The sequence below is a fragment of the Emys orbicularis genome, chromosome 1 (assembly GCF_028017835.1).
Source record: "Emys orbicularis isolate rEmyOrb1 chromosome 1, rEmyOrb1.hap1, whole genome shotgun sequence".
NCBI lineage: Eukaryota > Metazoa > Chordata > Testudines > Emydidae > Emys > Emys orbicularis.
Window position 1 is genome coordinate 156,891,365 of NC_088683.1, and position 13,262 is coordinate 156,904,626.

General features: G+C 51.8%; 1 protein-coding gene across 1 annotated transcript in view; it reads left to right on the top strand.

The window, feature by feature from the left end:
• The first annotated feature begins 4,216 nt into the window (after positions 1-4,216).
• Positions 4,217-13,262, top strand: part of POLQ (DNA polymerase theta) — a 159,539-nt gene continuing 150,493 nt past the window's right edge. Inside the window, exons 1-4 of the mRNA XM_065416674.1 lie at positions 4,217-4,430; positions 9,239-9,421; positions 10,531-10,661; positions 12,724-12,880. Of these exons, the coding sequence (XP_065272746.1) occupies positions 4,217-4,430; positions 9,239-9,421; positions 10,531-10,661; positions 12,724-12,880 (685 nt within the window). The remainder of the gene's footprint in view (positions 4,431-9,238; positions 9,422-10,530; positions 10,662-12,723; positions 12,881-13,262) is intronic.

Here is a 13,262-nt window from a genome sequence, read left to right on the forward strand (position 1 = left end):
TCCTCCAACATACAAGTTAAGAAAAATTTAACTGTGGCACACATTGTTTTAGACCATGTATCCCCACTGATACAGGAGATGAAATGCAGTGTGGTGGTTTCAAGCAATTATTCCTGAAAGACTGGGCTTCACTTTAAACTTAAATTTCTTTGAAGTATTTAATGAGGGTGGGGCGAGAGAGAGAGAGAGAATTGGAGTATATGTCCCTCATCTCCATGGATCAGAAAAACTCATCACAGGGGATAAAAGTATGGATAGGAAAACAGATTAATATGATGAACAGTGAAGGGGGGATAGAATTCAGCTGTAGAACTCACAGAATTTGGGGTACCAACTGCTGAGGTCTTATGCTTTTGCACGTGCTTCAGGGCCCTGTGCCCTCTCTAGTTGGAGCTGTACTGCCAGAGTTTCCTTGGCCACTGCTGTACGTGGAATCTATTTCCCTCAAGTGCTATATCCCCACAGCAGGGATTCTGCATCAGGCTGCATTAATCTTCTTTCACACAGGGTTGGTGGAGGAATTATGGGCATTGCTATCCCCATCCACCAACCAGCCTCCCAAGGGATGAGCTTGTCCATGCAGAGGTTCTCCACAGGGTGTGGAGAGGACAGGATAGCTGATGCTCTCTCTGGAAATGGCAAGATCTGTTAGTGGAGGGTTCTGAAGTGGCCCAGTGACAGGAAATGAGTTGCAACATTAAGTATGCATTATACTGGTATGGGCCATAGATATAAAAGTGAAATCCACAACAGGAGAAAGATACATTATTGACTTCTTGTAGCAAATGCACCTGTTCATGCTGTTGGGATCACTGAATATGTGTTATTCATCAAGGGTTCCAAAAAATTCAGCAGAAACTGTACATCCTGTCTTTTGCACCACAGCAGGCCAGAGAAACAAGATATACTATTTAAGTCCTGTCCTTAATCTCTGAACCTCTGGTAAACAGTTACACAGTATTGGATTTGATATCATAAAATCGTTCTGGTACTTTGTTTTTATTAAATTATTTTATTTGGATCAGATTTTAACACAACTGAGGTGACTGAAAGGAAATGGAGGTGATGCAATCTGACCTGGACCATTATCTTTTAAAAGAATGCACTAAATGTTGTCAAATTGCCTGAAAATGTAATGATTTCCTTGAAGTGTCATATACTGCAAGCAAAATTAATACTATGTTTGTTTACCATAAAAGTAAAAAATGGAGAACATATTTGTATAGAAGAGACTCTAAAATATTTATGCCTTTGACTTAATGGATTCAATTTTGAGTTAGAAAGATCAACGTTTTTCCTGTGTAGCAGTGAAGAAAAATACTTCTGAGAGAATTTTAAATTTGTTCTCATGTTTCATTAACCAACAGATGTCATGCTAGTTAACTATTTTATCACAGATAATAGGCAGTGGTTTATATTTGATTAGGAAAATGTTATATATAAAGCCCTTAAAGAGGTTATTGATTGTACAGCCCGTGGTTCTCAAACTCTGGTTTGTAGCCTGCTGATTTTGCACAGAGCTGCTTCCTGAAGCAGTGATGCTTTATGCTAATTGTAGTTTAATCAAACTTAAGAGTTTTGAGTGGTTCTTTTGGACACCTGAACTACTTAAACAAACAAAAAAACAAAACAAAAAAATCCAAGTCCCACAGAAACCAAAGCCCTCTGTACCGTGTTTGGCTGTTCCATGGGCTTCTGAAAGGTGGTTTTTTTAGTGTAAATTTACAAAGTATAGTCTTTTGGAAATAGCAACAGAGGGTCCTGTGGCACCTTTAAGACTAACAGAAGTATTGGGAGCATAAGCTTTCGTGGGTAAGAACCTCACTTCTTCAGATGCAAGAAGTGAGGTTCTTACCCACGAAAGCTTATGCTCCCAATACTTCTGTTAGTCTTAAAGGTGCCACAGGACCCTCTGTTGCTTTTTACAGATTCAGACTAACACGGCTACCCCTCTGATATTTGTCTTTTGGAAATGTAATTAAAAATCAGAGGGCAATGTTAGCTCTAGGGAGAGAGGGATTTGGGACCAGCTGTTCTGTGTGGTAGCTTCCTTTAAAAACCAGCTCCTAAAAGGTGCCATTTTGGCAGTCACAGAGACTAGTTGCCTGTTCATCCAGAGAAGGGATAAAGTAACAGTAAAGCTTCTCAATGCTGCATTGCTGTGTGCCTCTGACCTGGATTTCATCTAGGGTTTGAGATTGTCTATCCAGTCTGTGGCCTTTCTATTTATTACCATAGTGCCAAGGAGCTCTAGGCATGGGCCAGCACCCTGTTGTACGACACAGAACAAAAGATGGTCCCTGCTCCAAAGAGTTTACAATCTGAGTAGAAGATGAGATAACAGATGAACTGCCACTATCGATAACTGCCACTTGTGATGATGGTTTTGTGCTGAGGGAAAATCCAATAACTGGATAACATTTGTTCAGCACTGAGGTATTAAAAGTAGCCTGCTACTGCATGAGAATCGAATCCTTGTCCATGTTGGTTAACGAAAGTAATGGAGGAATAACCTGTGTCCAGTACTTTCATAGATTCAGTTTTGTCAGAGAGGGCAAATGCCAAACAGCCACGAACCACTAAGCTGGCTTCTAATTTTCCCTGGGGTAGCTCAGCTCCAGCCCCCCCACTCCACCCCTTTCCCCAAGGCCCCCCCATCTCTTCCTGCCCTTCCCCTACGCATACCCTGTCCCTGCTCCTCCCCCTCCCTCCCAGTGCCTTCAGCAGTGTGTAGGAGACACTAGGAGGGAGAGCGTGAGGGGGAGGAGTTGATCAGTGGGGCTGGTGACCCTGGACATGACTTGTGGACACCCTGGAGTACCCTGGTGGTCTGCGGACCATCACTCAGTTATAAAAGTAGGGCTGGCCCATTTCAGAGTCTGTCCTTTAAAATGCTAAATGGCCTTAACATCTAGCTGTCTTAAAGATCATCTTTCCACAATTCACAGGCAGTTGCTTCTCTTGGAGCACATAAGTTGATACCTTTGGGAGTTCACACCTAGATGCCAAGTCAATGCAGCAGGTTGGGAACTCTGCAGCAGTTTAATTTAAATTGAAAAAAAGTTTAAATACAAAAATGAGTACAATCTGTGCTGTCTTGCACACCAGCGTGGACAGTGCGCTAAAGCCAAATCAGGGTTGTGTACTGAATTAGGTGGTTATTTGTAGGACCCTTGCCTCTGTTGCAGAAGTTGGAAGATGTGTAGTGAATAAGGTAGTGTGCTTTGCTGTTTTTGTAGTGGCCTGGAGGTAGAAAGGGTGGAGCCTTGTTCTGCATCCCAATTTCTGTATGATGCTGGGGAAGTAATTAAAACCACTTTTATTTTGCAGTTGTATATTCTAACTACATTCTCTTATTTTCGTGGGGTATAGCAGGAGCCTGATTTTCAAAAAGGCTGAAGGTGCACACCTGAGCCTGAAATCAATGGGAGTTGAGTGCTCAGAAGATCTGGAAAATGTGATCCCAGGTTTCTCAGGTGCTGAGGGTGAGGGAAGGAAAAACGACCAGCAAGGGGTCACCCTTGCAAATTTTGCCTGCTTCTACCTGCCTGTGGGGGAATGTTTAGGTGCTGAAGTTTTGCAGTCCTAAGGTACCAGCTGGGGAGGTGGTGTGTTCTAAAGCTTGTTTAGTGTGAAAATAAAAAGCATTAGAACTGCCAGCTGCATTGTGTCCCGATTTCCCAATGCCTAAACCCCAGTTCGCTGATTCCGCAATGCAAGACCTGGATGCTTGACCCCCGTGCTCCCTTCTAGCCTTGGAACCTGGGCAGTCTTGGGTGGGGCTATTGACTCCTATCAGCCCCATGCGAAGGGAACCAGGGCCTTATGCCCGCTGCGCCCTGTGCGGCTGTACTAATAGGGGAGCATCTCCTCGCCCGCACGAACCCGCCTGGCTGCAGGGCGCTCACAGCCTGAACCGCAGAACGGGAGGTGCGGGGGGAGCTGCCCTCAGGGTCTCGGCTCTCGGGGCAGCGCTGGGGTTAGCCCTGGACCTGGACGCTGCGGCGGGCCCGACCCCGGCCCAGCTTCCCGTGTGCTTGCGGGTGGAGCCGCCGGCGCAACCTGACCGCCCGGAGCGCGGGGGCGCTAACGAGCTGCGCTTCCCCCGCGGGAGCCTCTCCAGACTCTGGCTCCGTGGCCTCGCGCTCTCTGATTGGCTGGCCGCGCGCTCTGGTTCCGTTAGTCGGCACTCCATGGGGGCGGTACTGGGGTTTGAATGGCTGAGCGGGAAGATGGCGGCGGTTTGGTGATGGGGTCTAGTTCCCGGGCTGGTGGCGCCAGGAGGCCAAGACGGGGCGGCCTGGCCCGTTCCCCACCCGCTCCCGGGGGCTGCAGCCACTTCGGGTCTGCGGCCCCCGCCCGGCCTGTGCTGAGTCCCCCGCCCGGCCTGGAGCGCTCCCTGTGGGGCAGCGGCAGCCCGAGCCGCTCAGGTACCGCCCGGCGCGCCCGCTCCTGCGGGGGGTGTGTGCGACCGATCGGGCCCTGCCACCGCCGGTGGGGAGTCGGATCCAGCCCTCCAGGGGGCTGGTGGGGGCCGCGGGAGGCCCTGGCAGAGCTTCCGGCGGCGCCGGCTCCTGAGGCGTCTGGTCCCAGCCCGGGTGCGCCGGGGCGCCCCTCGCAGCGCTGCCGCGGGGGCAGGGCAGGGAGCGGCAGCACCCGCCCGGCAGCGGACGAGAGACGGGAGCCGGGCCCCGCGGTGAGGGCCGCCCTGTGATGTCCCTTGGCCAGGGAGCCGCGGGGCGCAGCGCCCCTGAGCCCACGGCAGGTTCTGCGTTGGGAGAACGGGGCTGTTTGCTACGGGGGCCCAACATTCAGTGTGTGTGGGTAGGGGGAGGGGGGTAGTGTAAAAGGGAATCAAATTTTCCCCCTTCCTGGCTGAGAGGGAGATACAATGCAGGTGACTTGTAAATTCTTATGGGTCAGGAGCCATTTGTGTATGTTGTCAGCGCCTAGCACAATGGGGCCTCTAGGTGCTACCAAAACACAATTAATGCATATTACTATTTACATTTCTTGGGATAGAAAACGAGGCTCATAGATGTGCTTTAATAAGAAGAGTAGAGCAAATTGGCAAGGTGATTCATTTGGATGCAATAAGCTCCCTGTGGTCCTGATTGCAGCTCCCTGATATCTTCAAGCACACAGGCGTGTGGAGTGACTTTCAATTTAATGTTTAATATCCTGTGTCTTCATCCCCTTTCACAGCTCTTCTGTAAACACTGACATCTCTCAGACTCTGTGTGCAGACATTTACTGCCTTATGCTTGATATAATGCTGTCGGATCAAGGCAAACAGGGTGGGCTGGGTCAGTGTTTGGATGGGACACCTCCTATAAAATGATTCAATAAGTGACACTCCTGAGTCACTCAGTGCTAGCTGGTGTTGATGGAGGCTTGTACTGCGGGGTTAAAATTATCAGTGTAGATGTTCAGGCTTGAGCTGGAGTCCAGGCTCTGAGACCATCCCCCCTCACCAGGCTCCAGCCTGAGCCTGAACATCTACATTGGTATTTTTAGCTTTGCAATGCCAGCTCTGCCGTGTGAGCCTGAGCCAGTTGACCCAGGCTCTGAGACTTGTTGATGTGGGTCTTTTTTTATTGTGTGTAGACGTACCCTGATTGCCCCTTGAAAGTCTTCACTCTGTTGTGTGGTGCTGCTGCCTTTCGTTCTTGAAGGGGTTGGGTTGCTTGATCCCTTTGTATCCTTAATATCTTAGTTTCTGTGCTGTGAGATCTTTGAAGGTGAAAGCTGCTCTTTAAAGCTGTAGACACAGCCTTTTATTTTTAGGGGGTAGGGAGCGAACCTCTTACCAGTGCTAGCTTGGGGAGGCAGGGTGTGCTAATGAGGGTTCTAAATTAGCTATAACAAGGCACGGGGGGGAGGGGGGAAATCTGGGGCAAAATTGCGGCAAAAACTGAAGATTTCTGCTCCATGTGTTGCTGCACTCAAAAAAAGGAAACAATGTTAGGATGAATAAGAAATGGGATGGAAAATATAAGGACCATTATAATGCAGGGGCGGGCAAACTTTTTGGCTCAAGGGCCACATAGGGGAATAGAAATTGTATGGCGGGCGATGAATGCCCACAAAATTGGTTAGGGTGCGGGCTCTGGGGTGGGGCCGGGGATGAGGAGTTTAGGGTGTAGTAGGGTGCTCCAGGCTGGGACCGAGGGGTTCGGAGGGTGAGAGGGGGATCAGGGCTGGGGTAGGGCGTTGGGGCGTGGGGAGAGGCTCAGGGGGTGCGGCTCCAAGCGGTACCTACCTCAAGTGGCTCCCGGAAGCAGTGGCATGTCCCTTCTCTGGCTCCTACACAGAGGCACGGCCAGGCGGTTCTGAATGCTGCTCCATCCACAGGCACCGCCCCTGCAGCTCCCATTGGAATGCGTAGGAGCCGGAGCGGGGCCATGCTGGTGCTACCGGGAGCCAAAAGGTGCGGCCCCCAACCCTGCGCCCCGGCCAGAGTGCCGGAGCGGGGCCGAGCCGCGTGGGGTGGCCCCCGGCTGGAGCGCCGGAGCGGGGCCGTGCCGCGTGGTGCAGCCCCCGACCCACCAGAGCAGGGGCGAGCCACATGGTGCGGCCCCTGGCCGGAGCAGGGCCAAGTCACGTGGTGCGGCCCTCGACCCAGCGCCCCGGCCGGATTGGGGCCGAGCCGCGTGTTGTGGCCCCTGACCCATTGCCCCAGCAGGAGCGGCGCTGAGCTGCATGGGGCTTTGGGTCGGGGGCCGCCCCACGCGGCATGTCCCCGCTCCGGCTGGGGTTCTGGGTCGGGGCCGTGCCGTGTGGGGCGGCCCCCGGCCGGAGTGCCGGAGTAGGGGCCACACCACGCGGCCGCACCAAGCCGCGTGGGGCGCCCCGGCGACTTGTCCGGAGCGGGGCCGAGCCGCGTGGGGCGCCCCGGCGACTTGTCCGGAGCGGGGCCGAGTCGCGTGGTGCGGCCCCCGGATGGAATGCCCCGGCTGGAGCGGGGCCGAGCCGCAGAGTACGGCCCCCGACCCGCCGGAGCGGGGCTGTGCCGCGGTCCAGGGGCCGCCCCACCCAGCATGGCTCCGCTCTGGTGCTCCGGCTGGGGCTCTGGGTCGGGGCTGTGCCGCGTGGGGTATCCCCTAACCCAGAGCCCCTCCGGAGCACCGGAGCGGGGCCGAGCTGCATGGTGCGGCCCCCGACCCAGAGTCCCAGCTGGAGCGCCGGAGCGGGGCTGCGCCGTGTGGGGCGGACCCCATCCGGAGCACCATAGCGGGGCCGAGCCGCGTGGTGCGGCCCCCAAACCAGCACCCTAGCCGGAGCACCGGAGCAGGGCCGAGCCATGTGGTGTGGCCCCCGGCTGGAGCGCCTCGGCTGGAGCGGGGCCGAGCCACATGGTAAGGCCCCCGACCCGCCAGAGCGGGGCTGAGCTGCATGGTGCAGCCCCTAGCCGGAGCAGGGCCGAGTCACGTGGTGCGGCCCCCGACCCATCGCCCTGGCAGGAGCGGGGCCGTGCCGCTTGGAGCTCTGTGTCGGGGGCCGCCCCACACGGCACGGTCCCGCTCCAGTGCTCCGGCTGGGGCTTTGGTTCGGGGCCGTGCCGCGTGGGGCGGCCCCCGATCCAGAGCCCTGACCGGAGCGGGGCCGTGCCGTGTGGTGCAGCCCCTGACCGGAGCGAGGCCGAGCTGCATGATGCGGCCCCTGGCTGGAGTGGGGCGGTGTCGCGTGTTGCGGCCCCCATCCGGAGCACCGTAGCGGGGCAGAGCTGCATGGTGCGGCCCCCCGACTCAGCGCCCCAGCCGGAGCACCGGAGCGGGGCCGAGCCGCGTGGTGCGGGCTGGAGCGGGGCCGAGCCGCGTGGTGCGGGCTGGAGCGGGGCCGAGCCACGTGGTGCGGGCTGGAGCGGGGCCGAGCCACATGGTGCAGCCCGTGGCCGGAGCAGGGCCAAGTCACGTGGTGCGATCCCCAACCTGCCGGCGTGGGGCCGAGCTGCGTGGTGCGGCCCCCGGCCGTAGTTGGGCCGAGCCGCATGGTGCGGCCCCTGACCCAGCGCCTCAGCCAGAGCACCGGAGCAGGGCCGTGCCACATGGTATGGCCCCCAACCCACTGGAGTGGGGCCGTGCCACGTGGGGCGGTCACCGACCTGCCAGAGCGGGGCCAAGCCACATCGTGCATCCCCTGGCCGGAGCGGGGCCAAGTCACGTGGTGCGGCCCCCGACTCAGCGCCCCAGCCAGAGCACCGGAGCGGGGCTGTGCCGCATGGTACGGCCCCCGACCTGCTGGAGCGGGGCTGTGCCACGTGGGGCGGTCACCGACCTGCCAGAGCGGGGCCAAGCCACATCGTGCGTCCCCTGGCTGGAGCGGGGCCAAGTCACATGATGCGGCCCCCGACTCAGCGCCCCAGCCGGAGCACAGGAGTGGGGCCAAGCCGCGTGGTACGGCCCCCGACCCAGCGCCTTCGTCGGAGTGGGGCCAAGCTGCGTGGTGCCGCCCCCCACCCAGCGCCCCCGGCCGGAGCGGGCCATAGTTTGCCCGCCTCTCTTATAGTGCTATTAGTATCTTAATCACCCTCAACTGGAAGCTGTGTTCATATTGAATCACCCCATCTCAAAAAGCAGGGAGTTGAGAGATGGGCAAAGAAAATGGCTTGCGGTATAGAAAAGGTCTCATATGAAGAGAGAGTGAAAATATTTTAGGAGGCAAATAAAAAGGGAGATGATAAAAGCACAGAAAATAATGAATAATGTATAGAGTAGGTAGATCTGTAATCTGAGAAAGGGTCACAAGAAATTCCTGATTTAGAGATATTCAAAGAAATTGAAACACGGTGAATTAAAAACTGATGGGAAGAAATACTACTCATACAATGTATGATAAGCCTGTGGATCGTTGTGGCCAAGAGCTTTAGCAGAATTCAAGAGGGACTGGACATTTAAATGGATGGCAAGAATATCCAGAATTAGAATAGAAAAAATGAAAAGAATAAGCAATATTTTTGGAAGGAATATAAACTCTCATGCTTCAGGCCATAACCCAATCTCCTAACTATGGGAGGTTAGGAGGAAACTTTGGGGGGCAGGTTATTCTGTAAGGTTTCTTCCACTTTCCTCTGAAGCAGCTGGTCTTGGGCACTGTCAGAGACAGGATCCTTGATAAAATGAACCAGAGCTCTGATTCAACATGGCAGTTCCTGTGTTTCTGAAAGTTTAGTGCATAATGCCTAAGTGTCATATTACTCACTATGCTGTCTCTGCTGATGTTGGAATTTTTCCCAAAGGGCGATGCCAACAGATGAATATTCCTGATGACCAAGCAGACAAGCTGCTCCTAGCAAGCTGGGGGCTTCCTGAAGTAGTTCTGGAGAAATACCACAGTCTGGGAGTAGTGCATATGTTTGAATGGCAAGTAGAGTGCCTGATGCTTGGACAAGTCCTGGAGGGGAAGAACCTAGTTTACTCAGGTATGCAGACATCTGACAGAATCATGCACTGTAACAGGCTAAGATTTTGTCCTGGAATTTTTAGTAGAAGTCACGGATAGGTAACGGGCAAAAAAGAAAAATTCATGGAAGCCGTGACCTGTCCGTGACTTTTACTAAAAATATCCATGACAAAATGAAGATCTGCGGGTCCCCATATAGCCTGAAGAAGGGCAGCTACGCAGGGGCTAGGAGCCGCCTGCAGCAGCTGGGGGCTGTAGGATACCTCTGTCACCTGAAGCTCTGGGGGCTCGAGGCGGCTGGGAGCTTGGGGGTTTGCCCACAGCTGTGGCAGCTAGGAACTGTGGGGTCCCCCTTCTGTCTGTGGGGGCTGGGAGCTGCAGGGTACCCCAGGGTACTCCAGGGGCCGCCGGCTTGGAGCTTGGGGGTCCCCCCGCCGGCGGCTGGAAGCTCAGGGTTTCCCCGCAGCTCCCGGCCGCTGCGGATGGCAGGGAATCCTGCAGGTCCCAACCACTGCAGGCTGAAGTGGTTTCTGTGACTTCCGCAACCTCTGTGACTAAATTGTAGCCTTAACTATAACTTCACTAATATAATAAATGATTTTACTGCTGCTAAAAGGTCCTGGGCTGAAATCTCTGGAGGCTGAAATCATCTTTGCCTTAGAGGAGGTACAGCACAGATTGCAGCAGGGCAAGTTACTGGGCTCAGCCCACTGATGTGCCTCTAACCTGCTGTGATGAGACCATCTCCAGATATGAGGAGGGAGTCCAGCCTCGGTTCCCCAGAGCTGCAGGTGGCAGGGATATCCCACATCTTGCCACTTCCTGTCATCTAGGAACTGGATGGAGACCCACTGGCTTGTTTTACTTGGGTGACTGAACAGCCACCAACGTGGTAATGACTTTCAGTCATTGTGGACCAGGGGCTGGGTATGAACTAGCATCCTTAAAGTGAAAGTCTCTGAGTAAAATTTTCAGACACACCTAAATCCCATTTTAAAAAGTGGCTTAGACATTTAGGCACTTCTGAATATTTTTCTTTGTATGCAGTTTCCACCTCTGGAGTCATCCAGTAGCTAATCGCTTGCAGTTTAAGTTTTGACACACTTTTCTTGGATCATGTTATTTTAGCTCCTACTAGTGCTGGGAAGACGCTAGTTGCTGAGTTACTCATCTTGAAGAGAGTCCTGGAGACCCATAAGAAAGCTCTGTTCATCCTCCCCTTTGTCTCTGTGGCCAAAGAGAAAAAGTATTACCTGCAGGTAAGTGGAGTACAGGAGTGTGGGGGTATGGCTCAAAGTTGTCAAATCAAACCTTTTCAGAACCTTAAACATGTGGAAACATTTGTATGAAATGGAGGGGGGAGGGAGGAAATAGAGCTTTGTGGAAGACAGAAATTCTGTTTTGCAAAGGATTTTGAAAATTGGTTTAGTTTCGAATCAGAACAAAATCCGAAACATTGAAAGTCTCTGTGAAGGAATTTTGGGTTGATCAAAACATTTCATTTCAATTTCTACTTTTTATGTTGTGTGTTTTTTATTTGTGTGTGTATAATTTATTTATAGTACACCTCTACCCCGATATAAAGCTGTCCTTGGGAGCCAAAAAATCTTACCGTGTTATAGGTGAAACCGCGTTATATCGAACTTGCTTTGATCCGCCGGAGTGTGCAGCCTCGCCCCCCCGGAGCACTGCTTTACTGCGTTATATCTGAATTCGTGTTATATAGGGTCGCGTTATATGGGGGTAAAGGTGTGTGTGTATATATAACAAAAGGTCATTTCAAAACAAAAAATGTGAATGTTTATTCCAAAACTGTTGAAACAGGATGTTTTGACATTGTTGGAATACTTGTCTGGTTTTCTTCTGAAACAAACTTCCAGTGTGATGGTGCTGCTCACCTGTCCTTCAGCTGTGTGCACTTCATCCTACAATAAGGCTGTCACGTTCTGGGGTGCAGTCCAGACCAGAGTGAGGTCACTGCCTGCTTTGCACACCTCACAAGGCTTTGCTGCTTTAGTTCCCAACCTGGATTGCTCACAACCAGCCTACAGGTCACACACTGTGTGTCTGTGCACAGCTGGAGCCCTGGTCTAGCAGCTGTGACCCCAGCAGCTTGCCAGCAATGTACCAGTCACACTTTGGCTTCTACCAGCTTTGGTTACTACTTGCCAGGTGACTCCCAACACACTCCCAGTTGAGGATTTTCCCCAAAACATGTGTTCTGCAGTGTCCAGCCCTTTCCTGGACAGTTCAGTTATTAAGGTTCATTGCCCTTCTATGGAGTCAATTTTCAACAATTTGCTACTTTAATTGGAATTACCAAATTGTTCAGTTTAAACACAGCACTGCGTTGTTTGTTTTAGATTAAAAATAAAACACATTTATTAACAGAAGAAGATAGGAGTTTAAATATTTCAAGTATGAGATAAAGTTAGAAGTTACCAGCAAATAAAAGTGAAAACATGCATCTAAAAGTCTAAAACTTAATCCAGCAAGTTTTGGTTCAAGACTTTAAGATGGCCTTTCTCACCCACAGTCTTCCAGCAAGATGGTGACTGACTCTCTCCTTGGCCAGGATCTCTCCCAAAGGTGCTGGTGCCTTTGTCATCTTAGGTGAAAGAGAGAGCTTGGGGTCCTCTATCCCTTTCTTTTATAGGCCAGTGAACCTTTGAGGTGGATTCTTTGGAAGGTTACCCTTCAAAGTAATATGTATTTAAGCAGTAAGGAAGGTGACATGGAATCTGGTGATGAAGGGGCTTCATGCTCTTTCTTCACCCACTTGTGTTTGCTAAATTGCAAATTGTTCTGTTTCCTGCCATCTCCTCCTCCCTGCTGTCTTGAGGACCCTGTTTACCTCAATTTACATAAAAGTAGTAAACACATATTCCTTTCTTTAGGATAGGTCTCTTTAACAACTTGTCTAGGCAGGGCTTTGTGGGTTTGAACTTGTGCTAGTAACGTCATACAGGGCATTCACAACTTTACATATAATGTAGCAACACACATTTCACTATAATATTATTTGACCAATTAGTTATACATTTTCAAATCATACTTCACAAGGCATATTCGGTACAAAGTTTATTACAATAAAGAGCAGTAACTTGGGCTGCTCTGCTGTGGGGCAGAAAGCGCACAGTTGAATAGGAGACAGCAGGCAGTAGCTGGCTCAGCCATGCTCTTAGTCGGGTTATCTGATATAGTGTTGGGAATGTCTGTTTTAGGATGTGTGTACTGTGCTGATTTTAGTATGCTGCATATGCTGATCGCAAGTAAAGATTCTAATTCTGTGAACAAATGTTCTGTCTCCCTGGCACACAGACTCTGTTTCAGGAGGTGGGTGTGCGGGTAGAAGGCTATATGGGAAGTACTTCCCCTGCTGGACGTTTCTCAGCACTAGATGTTGCTGTCTGCACCATTGAGAGAGCCAACGGACTAATCAATAGACTCATAGAGGAGAACAAGATGGACTCACTGGGTAAGATGCTAGGGCCTGATCTGTCTGCAGGATGAAGGAGCATGTTTATTGTGTACAGTTAATGAATTTTGTTTTGAGATTATATGCACTGTGTATGTTTAAGCCCTTATTTTTACTCTACTCTTGCCTTGTAGTTCTTGTGCAAAGGAGACAGGCTGTGGCACCTGGGTGTCTCTCTCTGACTGAGACAGTTTTTAACTATCAGTAAGTGTACAGGCTGGGACCTGGCAGAACAATGAGATGGCTGCATCCTAGGTGATACCAGTTTTCTCCAGCTTGAATGCGGTGTTTGAAAGTGGAAAATCCCAGAAGGGGATCAAAGAAACCAGTTGTCAGATCAGGTATTTAAAAATGCAAAGGCTGAGAAGTTGAGGAGGGACTC